The sequence below is a fragment of the Desmodus rotundus genome, chromosome 4, assembly GCF_022682495.2.
Source record: "Desmodus rotundus isolate HL8 chromosome 4, HLdesRot8A.1, whole genome shotgun sequence".
Taxonomy (NCBI): Eukaryota; Metazoa; Chordata; class Mammalia; order Chiroptera; family Phyllostomidae; genus Desmodus; species Desmodus rotundus.
In genome coordinates, this window is record NC_071390.1 from 172,550,924 (window position 1) to 172,564,027 (window position 13,104).

At 46.7% G+C, this 13,104-nt stretch overlaps 1 protein-coding gene and 1 pseudogene across 1 annotated transcript; one reads left to right on the plus strand and one right to left on the minus strand.

Moving 5' to 3' along the window:
- Positions 1-2,801: 2,801 nt before the first annotated feature.
- CLRN2 (clarin 2) lies at positions 2,802-9,996 on the minus strand. The gene is made up of 3 exons (XM_024573496.3): positions 9,457-9,996; positions 5,423-5,602; positions 2,802-3,088 (listed from the first exon to the last, which is right to left on the minus strand). Exons 1-3 carry the CDS (start codon positions 9,707-9,709, stop codon positions 2,823-2,825), a joined length of 699 nt encoding a protein of 232 aa, XP_024429264.2. The 5' UTR covers positions 9,710-9,996; the 3' UTR covers positions 2,802-2,822.
- Positions 9,997-12,467: 2,471 nt separating this feature from the next.
- Positions 12,468-12,875, plus strand: LOC112316646 (small nuclear ribonucleoprotein G pseudogene; annotated as a pseudogene).
- The last annotated feature ends 229 nt before the right edge of the window (positions 12,876-13,104 follow it).

Here is a 13,104-nt window from a genome sequence, read left to right on the forward strand (position 1 = left end):
TTGGCTCAGACTTGCTAAATAGATTTGTCTTTAATGAAGACAGGAGAGAGGGCTTATGGGAGCTGGTGGAAATTTCCACTGCCGGGGGTCATGAGATTCCACACCGACAGTCATTAAAGGTTACAAAAAAGAAAACTACATAGAAATAAAATATAGGTTTGACATTTTTATATGTGGAGAAAGGGGAATAATAAGAAATACACGATGCACACTATTTGGGATGAGGAACGCAGTGTGACCACGTAGAAGCTTCATTTCTTTCCTATGACCTTTTCTCCTTTCTTTCCTTCTGATTCAAACTGACTTCATCCAGCACCCTGACCCACCTGCTTCCTTCTCCGTTGGCGACTGCTCCCTGAAGCATGAAGCCCTCAGCCCAGGAGGTTCTGGTCAGACCCCATCTCCCTTAGTCACCACCATTCCCGACATCACACACTGTCTCAGTCTGTGGCCCCCAGCCAGTCGGAGACTGACATCTCTGCAGGGCAGGGATTTTTGTCTGTTTGTCCGTGACTCTAGTCCTAGCACCCAGCTCACTTTCAGTACTTGTTGAATGAATGAGTGAATGTGCCCTGATGCTCAGATGTGCGCCATGTAAACTGTTGCCCGAGTCTTGTGTGTTTACGTTACTGATTGTTACCTGTCAGCAGGACTTGCCATTAACCTTGGTGGGACACTGACATTTGCACTTGTTTCCAGACGTTACTGCAGCTTGTCACTATCTTTTGCATCCATCTCCTAGGAGTTAGGTATCCCTTCCAGCGGTGTGCCGTCTGCATATTTGATGAGTGACATCAGTCCTCTAACTGGTAACGGCAGCTGTGTCTGGGATGGGGGTAGAGGGCTGCAAGAGACAGGTGGGCCCTGCAGGGTGTCAGAAGCAATGAGAAAAGAAGAGATGCCATAGAAACTTCTTGAAGCTCAGCATTAAGCAAAGGTAAAGTGAGTCCAAATCAGATGTCTAATTTGGAGCTAATTTGGGGGATTAGATAACTTTTACTTGGCATGAAGTCAGGAGACCTGGGAAAGGATTCACCCCAGCCGGCATCATGGGGAACTGAATGAATAGGGGTGCATACCTGCATGAGTGAGAGGTCTCCAGAGAAATAGGACCAATAGTGCATGTATATATGTGTGTGTGTGTCTGTATTGAGGGGGAGGGGGAGAGAGAGAGAGAGAGAGAGAGAGAGAGAGAGAGAGGTTTATTTTAAGGAATTGGCTCACATGATTGTGGAGACTGGCAAGTCCAAAATCCGCTGGTGGTCAGGAGATCCAGGACAGATTTGCATTTTAAATCCAATGGCAATTGTTGGCAGAATCCCCTCTCCCTTCGGACAAGAAATTCTTTTTCTTAAGGTCTTCAGCTGAATGGGTGAGACCCACCCACCCATGGAGAGCAATCTGCTTTACTCAAAGCCTACCAATGTAAATGCCAATCCCATCCAAAAAATCCCTTCACAGAAACACCTAGTATATGCCTTGGCCAGGTAGCTCAGTTGGTTAGAGCCTCATCCTGACACACCAAAGTTGTGGGTTTGATTCCCTGTCCGTGCACACAGAAGACTCAAGCAGTGATGCATAAATAAGTGGAACAACAAATAATCGATGGCACGCTCTCTCTCTCCACCCCTCTCTCTCTCTCTCTCCTGTCAACTTTTAAAAATCTGCTCTCTCTGAGTCTGTCTCTAGAATAGTATTTGACCAAGTATCGGGGTCCCGTGCCCTAGCCAAGTCAACGTACAAAGTTAACCATCGGGTAGCACTTAGGAAAACCCAAACCCAACGCAAAACAGCTGGGCTTACCCAGCAGGCGAATCAGCTCTAATCCCACTGGCTACCGCATGCTTCCAAGCCCTCCTTGCAGCTGCATGCCTTGTGCCTCCACTCGTCGCCGACACATCCCGGAATGCCCTTCTCCAACCCTGCTCCTTCTCCACTGGAAAAAAATCTTCTCATCTTTCAAAGTTCAGATCTGATGTTACCTCTGTGCCACTTTTGTTAGTCCTACACCCCATCTGCAGGACTCATCCCTGCCTCGGCCCTTAAGTCTGTACCGTTACAGCACCGATCGCACTCATTCGTACGCAAAGTGGCTCCCACGTCCACGACTCAATCTCTGACCTCAGCAAGTTATCCAACCTTTCTGTGCCTTAGTGTCTTCACCTATAAAGTGGAAATAAAGTCATTCTGACCATCTGTGGTTGTAGTGAGGACCTAATGTATGTAAAACTCTATGAACAGTTTTCTGCATGTAGTAACCCCCCCAAAGGTAGTTAATTTCATTATGTGTGTTTCTGTGGCTCTCTGATTCCTGTGTCATGTGGAATGACCTGGTGTTTCTGGAGGGCAGACACCTCACCATGTCCCCCTACGAATGTGTGGAATAGACCGTGGTGTGTAGGCGTTTATTGGAGTGTTCAGGATCTTATATTTGTGGAATGTTCTACAACATCCAAAGGCTGGCAACACTATAGCCCATTAAAACCTCATTATAATCTCGCAAGGTCACTCGCATCCCCATATTACAATGAGGGAACTGAGAAGTAGACACTAAGTGTGTTGTCCAATGTCACTCACAGCTGGCAAGTGTAAAGTCTCCAACTCCAACTCTAAGGCCAAGGTCATTGAGCAGGAAGGACAGAGAAACCAGGAATTCAGGAAAGTTTTTCTTTTCTGGCCCAGGTATCACCCTTCCTCCTTCCATCTCCTTGTTCTTATTGACAAAATCATAACCATTTTGGACTGTGAAGCCCACAAAAGCGGTGGGGCCCCCATCCCTACTACAAAACTGACCTGGGAAAGGGTGTGATGGGAGAAAGCTCTTAATACAAGATATCCTCGGCCGTGACCGTGGCCTCCTCCATTTTGGTCTTAATCTCTGGGAGGGGAATTTGACTGATGGCCACCACAACCAAGTTGGCAGCATGGGCTGAGGCGCTGGCCACGCAGATCCAAAAGGACTCTTCATATCGTTCTTCCACCACGACAAAGCGAAAGAGCTTCTCCTGGAAGTTGGCGATTCGTTCCGTCAGGTCGTGAAACTTCACCGCAGCCATGAAGCTGGCGATGGCCAATGCCACGACTCCACCTGAAACCCGAAAAGCGGACCCTTATTCCCACCTTCCAATTGGGCCGTTGGAACGGCTTTGGGAGGTGGCATTTTTGTGGCACAGGCAACAAACTCGCTGTGGGTTTTTAAAAAATCCTTAGGGAGACACAAATATTACACTGCTTCTGAAAGCAGCAGAAAACCCACACAGTGTGGGAGGTCAGAGGTGTTGGAGGAAGAGAAGCTTCACATCAGATGGCCTCTCACCCTCGACCCCTCTACTTTATTCCCTGCCCAGCGCCGTTCTTTCTAGGGCATCCACGTTGGAATGTGTTCAGTCTCTAACGATTTTAGGACTTGGGTGCAGACCCTAAGGACGATGTGGGAAGATATTAAGAACATCTTACCGTGCAGACTGGGGTTTGAACAGAGTGTAGACTGTTCTCTCCTTTTTAATGATCCTCCTCCCAGGCTTTAGGTTAAGAAGCGACAAGAGGAGGAAAGCAAAGTAGAGGGAAAACTGGAAGGGTTCCAGACTTCACTTGTTTCCCTACCTGTTGCTTCTTTGTTGAAACTTTGACTGTTCTCTCTCTCTCCTTTTCTACTGCTTTGATTTTAATTAATATTAAAAAAAAATAGCTCTGGCTGGTGTGGCTCAGTGGATTGAATGCTGTTCTGTGAACCAAAAGGTCACAGGCTCGATTCCCAGGCAAGGCACATGCCTGGCTTGCTGGCCAGGTCCCCAGTTGACGGTGTACGAGAGGCAACTGACCGATGTTTCTCTCTCAAATTGATGTTTCTCTCTTTCTCTTTCTCCCTGCCTTTCCCACACTCTGAAGATAAATAAATAAATAAATAAATAAATAATATATTTACTAGGCTTTTTGTTTAGATTATTATATCTTCACTGAAGAAAACATGGACACCGAGAAAATCATGAAGATGAAAACACAAATTTACTTTTAGCCTAAAAGCTAGGTATAAACACTTGAGATGTTTTGGTATATTTCCTTGCATTTCTTTCTCTTGAACTAAATTAGTGTTATGGTGCTCTTACCATTTTACACTTGATTTTTCCCTTTACTTGAACATTTTCCCATGTTGTCAAATATTCTGTTACAGCACCATTTTAAACTGGTACATAGTATTTCATCCTAGTGACATACCCAACTAATTTACCTAAGTTTAATTAAGTGAGACCTTATTTCTGGATATCTAGATTGCTTCTAATTTTTGACATTGGAAAGCGCTGCAGTGAACCCCTTTTTATGTGCACCTTTGTGTTCTTTCCTAGTTATTTCCTCAGCAGAAACCCCTATTGGAATCGTTTAATGAAAGAATACTCGTATTTTTATGCCTTTTGACACTCAAGTTTTGTCCTAGTGCCTTTTTTTAATACTCTGGTCCATGGAGCCTGAGAGTGTCGTCTCTCTGAGGGAGGACATTGGCAGAGACAAGCACTGACTTAAGAAGCAGCACCGAGCCCTTTCACACGGCAGCACTGTGCGGGTTCAAGAGAGAGCAGCAGGACACCTGTGGCCCAGGTGCGGGCGAGCGTGCACAGAGGTAACTCTATAGGAGGGCCACAGGCTGCAAACACAGGCCAATGCATGATAATCGACTTACACTGGATTCTAACGTATGATCAAGCAGCAGCCCCTGTTCCCGTACGCCGTGCTCGCCCTGGGTGAGGTGCAGGTGGAGGGAGATGACTGCCGTAATGCCTTCACCACTGGGCGTGGCTCTTCTGAAAGGGCGCTCATTTCTCAGGGTTTTGTTATTTTCCTTACAGATGATTTTTTTAAAGTTTATAATTATATGTGAATTAATTCCTATGTATCAATATACTCCCAAATCAACACATAGACACACATACACACCCCTTTTGCATTGGTGTTTGGCTTGGAAAACAGGTCATGATACCATAAATGAGACCGTGGGTTAATGAAAAAGCAAGGGGCTTGGACTCAGTTCTCCCTGGGTTGGAATCCCACCTCTGCTACTCACTGCTGTGTGCCCTTAGGCACACCTTTGGACTTCTCTGAGCTTCAGGCTCTTCATCTGTAGATATAGGCCTAATAATATTTAATACCACCTTACAGGGAGGCTGTGAGGTGTAAACAAAACAGGAAGGTAAAATCTCCAGGTTCCTTCTGTCACTTGTGAGGTTCCTCCCACCTCACTGCAGCCGCAGCAGCAGCCACTCACGCCACATTTAGTGAAGAGGACATCCGGGCCCATCTGGGAGGTTAGAGAGCCCGGAAGTGAAGGCTGAGGCGGGCACGTTAATTCCCTCACACCTCTGCCCAGAGTCTCGGAACTCTGCCTGGTGATGGTGTGGACCCAGATGTCTCCCCCTGGAGCCTCCCTTACCTGCAAGGACGTTCCATAGGCAGATGCCCCCAGGGCCGTTGACTGCCTTGTAGGGAACCTGGATCATGTTGAGGATGGCAAAGCCCATGCTGACCAGAGCCAGGGCCAAGGCCAGGAAGAGCAGCAGCAGAATCAGCACGTGGAGGCCTGCGTTGAGCTCCTTCACCAGCTGTGGGAAGACTGGGCAGAGAAGGCCACAGCCATTATTTCAATGTCAGAGCTCAGCTCAAGTTCAGAAAGCCCAGGCTGGTCCACCATGGAGGCTTTAATAGAGGGGCGTGAGGGCCAGGCTGCAAGTGCTGGGTTTCCAAAGACCTGGAGCCTTCCCAAGAGGAAGTCATGGCCCCCAGATTTGCCACTTGTCAGTCGACCAACAATCCTCTCTTCCTTGGCGAGAATGCAAAATCAAAACGTGATCTGGTTGGCAATTTAAGCTGCATTGACCTTGCAGCTCTGGGACCTGGTGTGAGCCGGAGCTCATAGGCCCCGATGGTGTCTCTTTAGCAAAGGAGGCTGGCAAGTGAGTCAGCGAAAGAGTCAGCAAAAGAGAGCCAATCGCAAAGCTTGAATCTGGGTCAGAGGGTTGCCTTCATGAGATCAGAGTGGGTCTCAGGCATATCTGTGCAGAGGGCAGTGGGGTGTAGCCGAGTGAAACCTAGATCTGGCATCCAAAGATCTGGGTTCAAATCCCAGCTTTGCTCATTTGCCACAACTGTAATGTTTGCCCCTCTAAACCCTGCATAGAGATAGTAACAGCGCCCACTACTGGGCACTCTGGGAAGCAAGGAGCCTCATCTTGGATCCCTCACAATGACACAGCAAGGTAGACAGTATTTCCTGTGTCTGATGGATACTCAGCCCTTATGTTGCACAGTATTCTTTTATTGCAGAATGTTCGTATGCACGTGGCAGGATAATTTAGTGAAATATTCATTTGTATTTGTTTTCTCAAGATTTGCCATCATGTCCTTGTTGTGATAGAGTATTTTAGGTACTGTTAGTTTTCCAAAAGGGTGGCTGCGATTGTTGCTGTTACTGTTTTTACTCTCTGACTTGGGGAAAATCATGTGACTTCTCAGAGCCTCAGTTTCCTCATCAGTGCAATGGGGGTAATAATACCTGCATAGTGCATGGATTGAGGGTTCAGCGATTACAGAGCACAGTCCTGGGCCAAGCATTTTACATTTGTTCTCCTTCAGTCCTTGTGACAAAGATAGGAGGTCGATTGTATTCACCACCTCTCCCCACAGGCTTGCAAACGCTAAACCCCTTATCTCTGGGCAAGGCGAGCCTGCACTGCGGTATACAGAGCGGTATACAGAGTTTAGATCACTGGCTTTGAGTAGTTATGAGTGGAGGCTTTAACATGATGAAAACTAAAGAGCTTCCAGGCATACCCATTCTTCTGCAACTATTCCAAGGTTTCTACTGAACGCCTCCTGGTCAAATTGGGGTCCCTCTCGTGAGCTCCCAACTCTCTGCTTCATCCTTTGATACCACTGGCCAGCACCTCTTTGTCCCCCCTCAGGAGCCAGGGCTCAAAGCTTCCCTGGTTCGTCTCACCCATACCCCCACTTGTCCCTTTGTGCCTTTGCTGGCTCACTGCCTCCCTTTATTCATGGAAGATTGGTGCCTCCCAAGCCCGAGAAGTAGCATTTTGGCCCTTCTCCCTTTAAAGTGTCCTTTCCACTCAGAAGTTTCCAGACTCTCCACATCTAGGTCCTTAGTTTTGATCTAACCTTCCAGTCTGTGTTTCCACTAACAGTTATCTCCACCGGGGTATCGTATCAGCTTTGGAAACTGTGCCCTGGAAAATGTGCTTCTTTCCAAGGGATTCTTCTGGGTAGGCCTTCTCTCTTCCTTTTCCTTCCCTTCCATCTCAGTGCCCCATAATTTTTTTTTCTATACTCGCAGCCCTTTTTTATTCCAAACATGGTAGCTTATGCCTGATTGCCTGATTGTTTCATTATCCCCTTTCCTGTAATGCAGTCCTGACAACACACGACCAGCACAGTAATCCGCAGCAAACACTTAAAATAGGAAATAACCACCTATATGACTGGCAAAGATCAAAAAGTTGCTGATACACTGTGTTGATAAAGGTGAAGGGAAGAAGGCACTGCCAGACTTTGTAGGAATATTGATTCATACACCGTCCTCAGAGGGCAGCATCTGTCTCAGCAATTTCACACAGGCACACCCATGTGTGCTCAAGGCTGTGTATATCTGATATTCATTACAGCAGCAAAACATTGGAGAAAAACCCAGATACAAAATTGCTAAGCCTGTGCTCCTCTCAGGTATAAAAAAGGGTCTTAACTGGTTGCGATGTACAGGCGACTCTTGAACAGCACGGGTTTGAACCTCACGGGTCCATTTACACGCTGCTCTTTTTCACGTTGCAAACAGATGGCGTAAACTGACGGTACCCATCAGTACGGCACAGTGCTGTGCGTGTATTTTCTCTTCCCTGTGCCTTAATAGTTTCTTTAGCTTACTTTACTGTAAGACACAGTATGTAATACATATAACATACAAAATATGTGTTAACCGACTGTGTTAGCGGGAAGGCCTCTGGTCACAGCAGGCTTTAGTAATTATGTTTTTGGGGAGTCAAAAGTTATACACAGATTTTTGACTTTGTGGGGGTGTCGGCGCCTCTCCCCATGCTGTTCAAAGGTCAGTCGTATAGCTCTTTGGTTTTCTCTGTGACAGGTTTGAAGATTGATTCTCTGGGGTGAGTTTCCTTTTAACGTGTCCTTTATTTTGATTTCTGTGTGTGTGTGTGTGTGTGTGTGTGTTTCTGCCTTTTATGTTGTGTTTTTAATAGAGCTATTTTTCCAATATCATCAATATCCCCATTCCAATTTCATTGCTGGGTAAATGCAACTATTCCTAGAGACTTTTTTTCTGGAATCTGCATAACAAATATGTATTTCTGTCACGTATATAAAATTATGTCAATTTTTATTAGTGTATTTGTCAATGGCCCAGCTTCTGTCTTTATAACTTTAATAAGATACTAACCCTGGCCATGTTCCTAAGAACTACAATTCTGAAATATAGAAATCACATAATGGACAAAATTCCTTATCCTCTCGCATCAGAAATGTGCTGGTTAATTGTGATTTTGTAGGACAATGTTCTCACCAGCGAGATGACCGTTTCATTCTAAAGGCTTGCAGGGTATGGCCTCTTTTTGTTTTGTTCTGATTTTTTCTTCCCAGAAAACCCTGCACAAGCCGGTCATAGTGTCCTGCTCTATTTACATCCAGAGCAGCTCTGACCGGATACTGGATGCCAGCGGACATCTGTGCCCATCAGCTGACCGTTGTGCCCGCCCACGTTCAGGGCCAGCAGCCTGGGGCCTTGCCCGAGGTCTCCCCGCCAGCAAACATCCAAGCTGGGCTTCAAACAGCCAGTAGTCTGATTCCAGAGCCAGGCACAGAGCGCCTTTGCTTTTTCTCAGACTAGGAAGCTTTAATATAAACAGACGTGGAAGCCGTGGCCGAGCTCCCTGAAGGCTCATCTCTGCGGGCAGCCTGCTGCACCTGCGCCGCTGCACTGGCTGAGCACACCCCGGTCATGTGCCATTGGCTCTGAAGCCTGGCTCTGCTCTTTCCTGGCCGTGTGACCTCAGGCAGGTTATGCAACCTCCCCCAGCCTCAGAGTAGTCCTCTGCAAAGTGGGATTGTTAGTAATTCCTTCCTTATACATTTGTTACAAGGCTTAAGTGTAAAGCACTAGTAGAATTTCTGACACAGGTGAGCACTCAATATTTTAGTAGTTATTTATTCATATTGGTTAACTAAGGATTACAAGCCCTATTTCTACTGTTTCTATGAGCCTCTACACAGGGGAATAACAGGGCTCTTCTTGGTGCTGAGCAAGGACCCCTGGGTTAGTGTGGACTTTGTCGTTATGCCGTACAGTGAGGCACACAGCGAATTCCACACTTAGACATAAACACCCTTCCAAATTTGAAAAAAAATAAGAGTGCTCGTAAGCATCTCCCATGCCCCAGATATACTCACTTGTGAACTGAGACTGGCGGCCCCCGAGCCCGCACTGCCGCACCTTACACCCTTGGAAGAGCCCGTAGTAAATGTCCCCGATGAATTTGACCAGCTCCAGATCGGTGGCGTTGACCAGGTCCACTCCAGTCTGACAGAGGATTTTCCCACTCAGCCAGTGGGGCACTGCCAGGGCCACGATGATCAGGACGAAGGAGGAGAAGCTGAGTAAGGATGCCAGCCCATACCACACCTTTTTGAACCATCCAGGCATTCTAGTGGGTGCAGGTCATCCCCCAGGTGTCCGAGCTGCAGCGGGGGCCGTTGACATCTCCGGGGTGCTCAGCAATCCTCGGGTCCAAGAGCGGCTCTTCGAAACACACCATTTCAAGATCCCGAGTCCATCCCCAGGTCCTCCCTCCGTGCCTGCGCCCACAGCCCGTGTTTACTACAGGCACATCCGGAAGTCTCTGCAGAGACGGTCTTCACCTGACAGTGTGGCGGAGTGTGTTACTGAAGGAAGTAACCCTATACCTCCCACTAGACTAATGTTTCAGCCGAGGGTTTAATTGTTCCTCCTTTCAAGTATTTAAATGACCCCGGTGTGGACCTCTTCAGGCCAAGGATGTTATTAGCTGGCAAAGCCAGGCAGCTCTGACTATGAAGAGACACTGACAATTCTCAAAAATGCATTCAGTGGAAGGAATGGCATCAGATGGAATCACTGGCATTTAAATATTCCAACAATGCATGGTATCATGTGTCGATCACTCCGATGATGTGTGCCCGGGCATTTGTTTCTCTAAAATGTCATGGCTGTCAGAGTCCCCAGAACTGTTAGTAACACGGTGAGATGACCTCTGTGCTCAGGGCTTTTAATTGCAGTGTGGACACAAGGCCTTAGGGTTCCTGGATTTACCACCGGTCGGGTCTGCTGTGGGTGAAACTGCAGCAGGGGCCCGTTTGTGACCGATGGGGTGGCCTGGACGCCAGCACTTACCTCCCTCCCTTCCGCCCCCTGCCTGCTCTGTCACTGAAATGGGAGAGGAAAGTTCTGATGTGTTAGCACATACTGATCACCCTCTAGGGGCCTTTATCTCTTCTCAGAGTGAAGATGTCTCTTTTTATTTTGCTCCGTAGGCACTAGGAATGAAATATTCCCTAATGTCTATCTTAATATGGTGGATTTTAAAATTTTGACTTTTAGCCTATTGCTTAAATGTCAACTTAATATCTTGTGAGACAGGCAACAACCACTGTCAATAGCTGTGGGGAGCGAAATTGGGCAGAAGGGTCACGGTAAATTCCTTTTTTGGTCACAGAGGCTGGATTGGGGTTCAGGAGGTTTCCTTGCTAACCAACAGGATTTGGAAACCTCACCTGGAGAGTGCCGAGGAGGAAGAGGGACGTAGGGATGGAAATGCCAGCTTCCCTCCCTGTAATTGGGGTTCACTTCTGTGGCCTCTCCACAATGAACACAGAGATGCCCCTGAAGCTTCTGCAGAGCTCTGCCACCGACACAAGGCTCTTCCACATGCTCGCTCACCCCGATGCTCAGGCACCGTTTGGGGTGAGCAGGGGGTGTACCATTCCAGCCATTCCTCTCCTGAGGAAACTGAAGGTCAGGGCTGTGGCTGGAGTTCAGGTCTTTGACACGTAGTAGTTCGTTTTCATTACTACGACCTGAAAATAGCAAATGTTTTTCTGGTAATAAAAACAAAATACATATAAAAGAGAGCTTGGCATGTTAATAAATGGTCAATAATGATATTCTTATTTTAAGATTAGGCTTTGAGAGGCAGGGCATGTGTAATATTTTGCATCACATTTTAGGCCCGAATGATGGACCTATATCAACTTTCAGTGTTTTAGAGGTAATGCAACCATTTTTAGAAAAATTCTATAGGAAACAACGGCTTCTCAACAGACCTTTGCATGACAAGTGGAGATGTGGTTCAGCAGAGCTATTGAAGACCTGGGTTCAAATCCCTACTCTCCTGGGCAAGTGCCTGGGACTCTTGTGACTCAGTTTCCTAAGCTGCCATAGGACTGTTGTGTGAAGTGAAATGAAATAGCACACGCAGGTCACTCGGCACAGTGCACGGCACACAGAGAGCCCTGAGTGCACAGTGCATGGCACGCAGAGAGCCCTGAGTAGACGGTGTTCTCCCCATCCAGGCTTCCAGCCATTCTATTTCCTGGCAACAAAGCTTCTAATAATAGAATGAGTTGCAGGACGCATCCTGTTCTCTAATGATGAATTTCTGCGTGTTTTATCTGGCGCAAGTTTATGGAGCAAACCTCTGTGTGTCTCCAGGAACGGGGCTCTGTGTTGGGGTGGAGAGTGACGTGAGGAGGCCTAGCACAGGATCCTGCTGTCAAGGTCACAACAGTGTTCAGACAGTGGTCCTCAATCACGGGATATTTTTGCTTTTCCCCACCCCAGGGGGCACTTGGAAATATCTGGTGACATGTTTGGTTGTGATGCCTGGAGAGGTGAGGTACTGCTACTGGCATCTCGGAGGTGCAGATCAGAGATGCTGTGAACATCCTACAATGCACAGGATGACCGCCCCTCCCCCCATCCCATTCCTGCACAAAATGACAATGCTGCAATTGAGAAACCTTGTATTAGGGGCACAGGCCATGTGCAGAACTTAGCTGATTTGTGAGAGAGAAAATGCCAGGCTCTGCTGGTGGGGCAGGTGGTGCCATTTGGTGGGGCTCCAGTGTGGACCTGTGACCTTTGATATTCCTGTCAAATGGGGGCCTACTGTCCCCATAGGTCCAAGGACAGTAGTATGGGACTTGACATCATTACACTTGTGTCAGACCAAAGGCCTGTTATGTACTCATAATTTTAAGCAAGGTTGTAGTCATTTTCCATGATTTTTTTGTATTAAAAGCATTCATTTGTGAAGTATAAACACTTAAAATATAGTATACTACAATTTTTATATTGCTCATTTGGCAATTTTTAATGCTTAAATATGCCCCAAGTAGATATTTAAATATCTACCCCCACTCCCAAAATACAAGAAGCCTGAAATTCACAATCTCTAGGAGGCCCAATGAATTATAACAGAAGTAGTGGCAAAAACAATATTAATATGCTTAATTGGCTTTTGGAGGTATCTTTGAGCTCACTGAATAGACACCATGAGCAAAGCTCACCCTCCCTAGCGAAAAAAAATTATGGACAAGAAGTTATCATTGAAATTAAATGGTGGCAGACATGTTCAAGGAATGTTGCAGGGACTTGATCCCTTGATGAACCTTAGGATAGATGAATGTGTGGAGGTGGCAACTCGTGGGCAACAGCACAACGTTGGAATGGTGGTAATACGAGGCAATAGTATCATCATTTTAGCAGCCTTGGAGGGAGTATAAAGAATGGCTGTGTTCACCACCAGAGAAATCAGCTGCTTCCACGTCCCCTCTCCACATTTCCTGTTTCACTGCAATATAAAAATCGAGTCTTGTACATTTTCATATTGAACTTATGTTAAATAAACTTTTGTATTGGTCAAAAAACCTAATGCTTAATTGGCATTTATTGAGTTCTTAATACTAGCCGCACACACTCTAGTACTAGCTTTTAAGATCCTTTCCAAAACTCTTGGAAGATAGGCCATTAGTATTCCCATCTTACTGGCGAGGAGACGGAAG

Bases quoted from the DNA above. Each gene is read 5' to 3' on its own strand.
- CLRN2 (XM_024573496.3), bottom strand. From the start codon at position 9,709: ATGCCTGGATGGTTCAAAAAGGTGTGGTATGGGCTGGCATCCTTACTC. The intron at 5,603-9,456 runs GTGAGTATATCT...TTCTCTGCCCAG, and splicing joins CCGCCAGTCTCAGTTCACAA to TCTTCCCACAGCTGGTGAAG. The intron at 3,089-5,422 runs GTAAGGGAGGCT...TTCGGGTTTCAG, and splicing joins CCTATGGAACGTCCTTGCAG to GTGGAGTCGTGGCATTGGCC.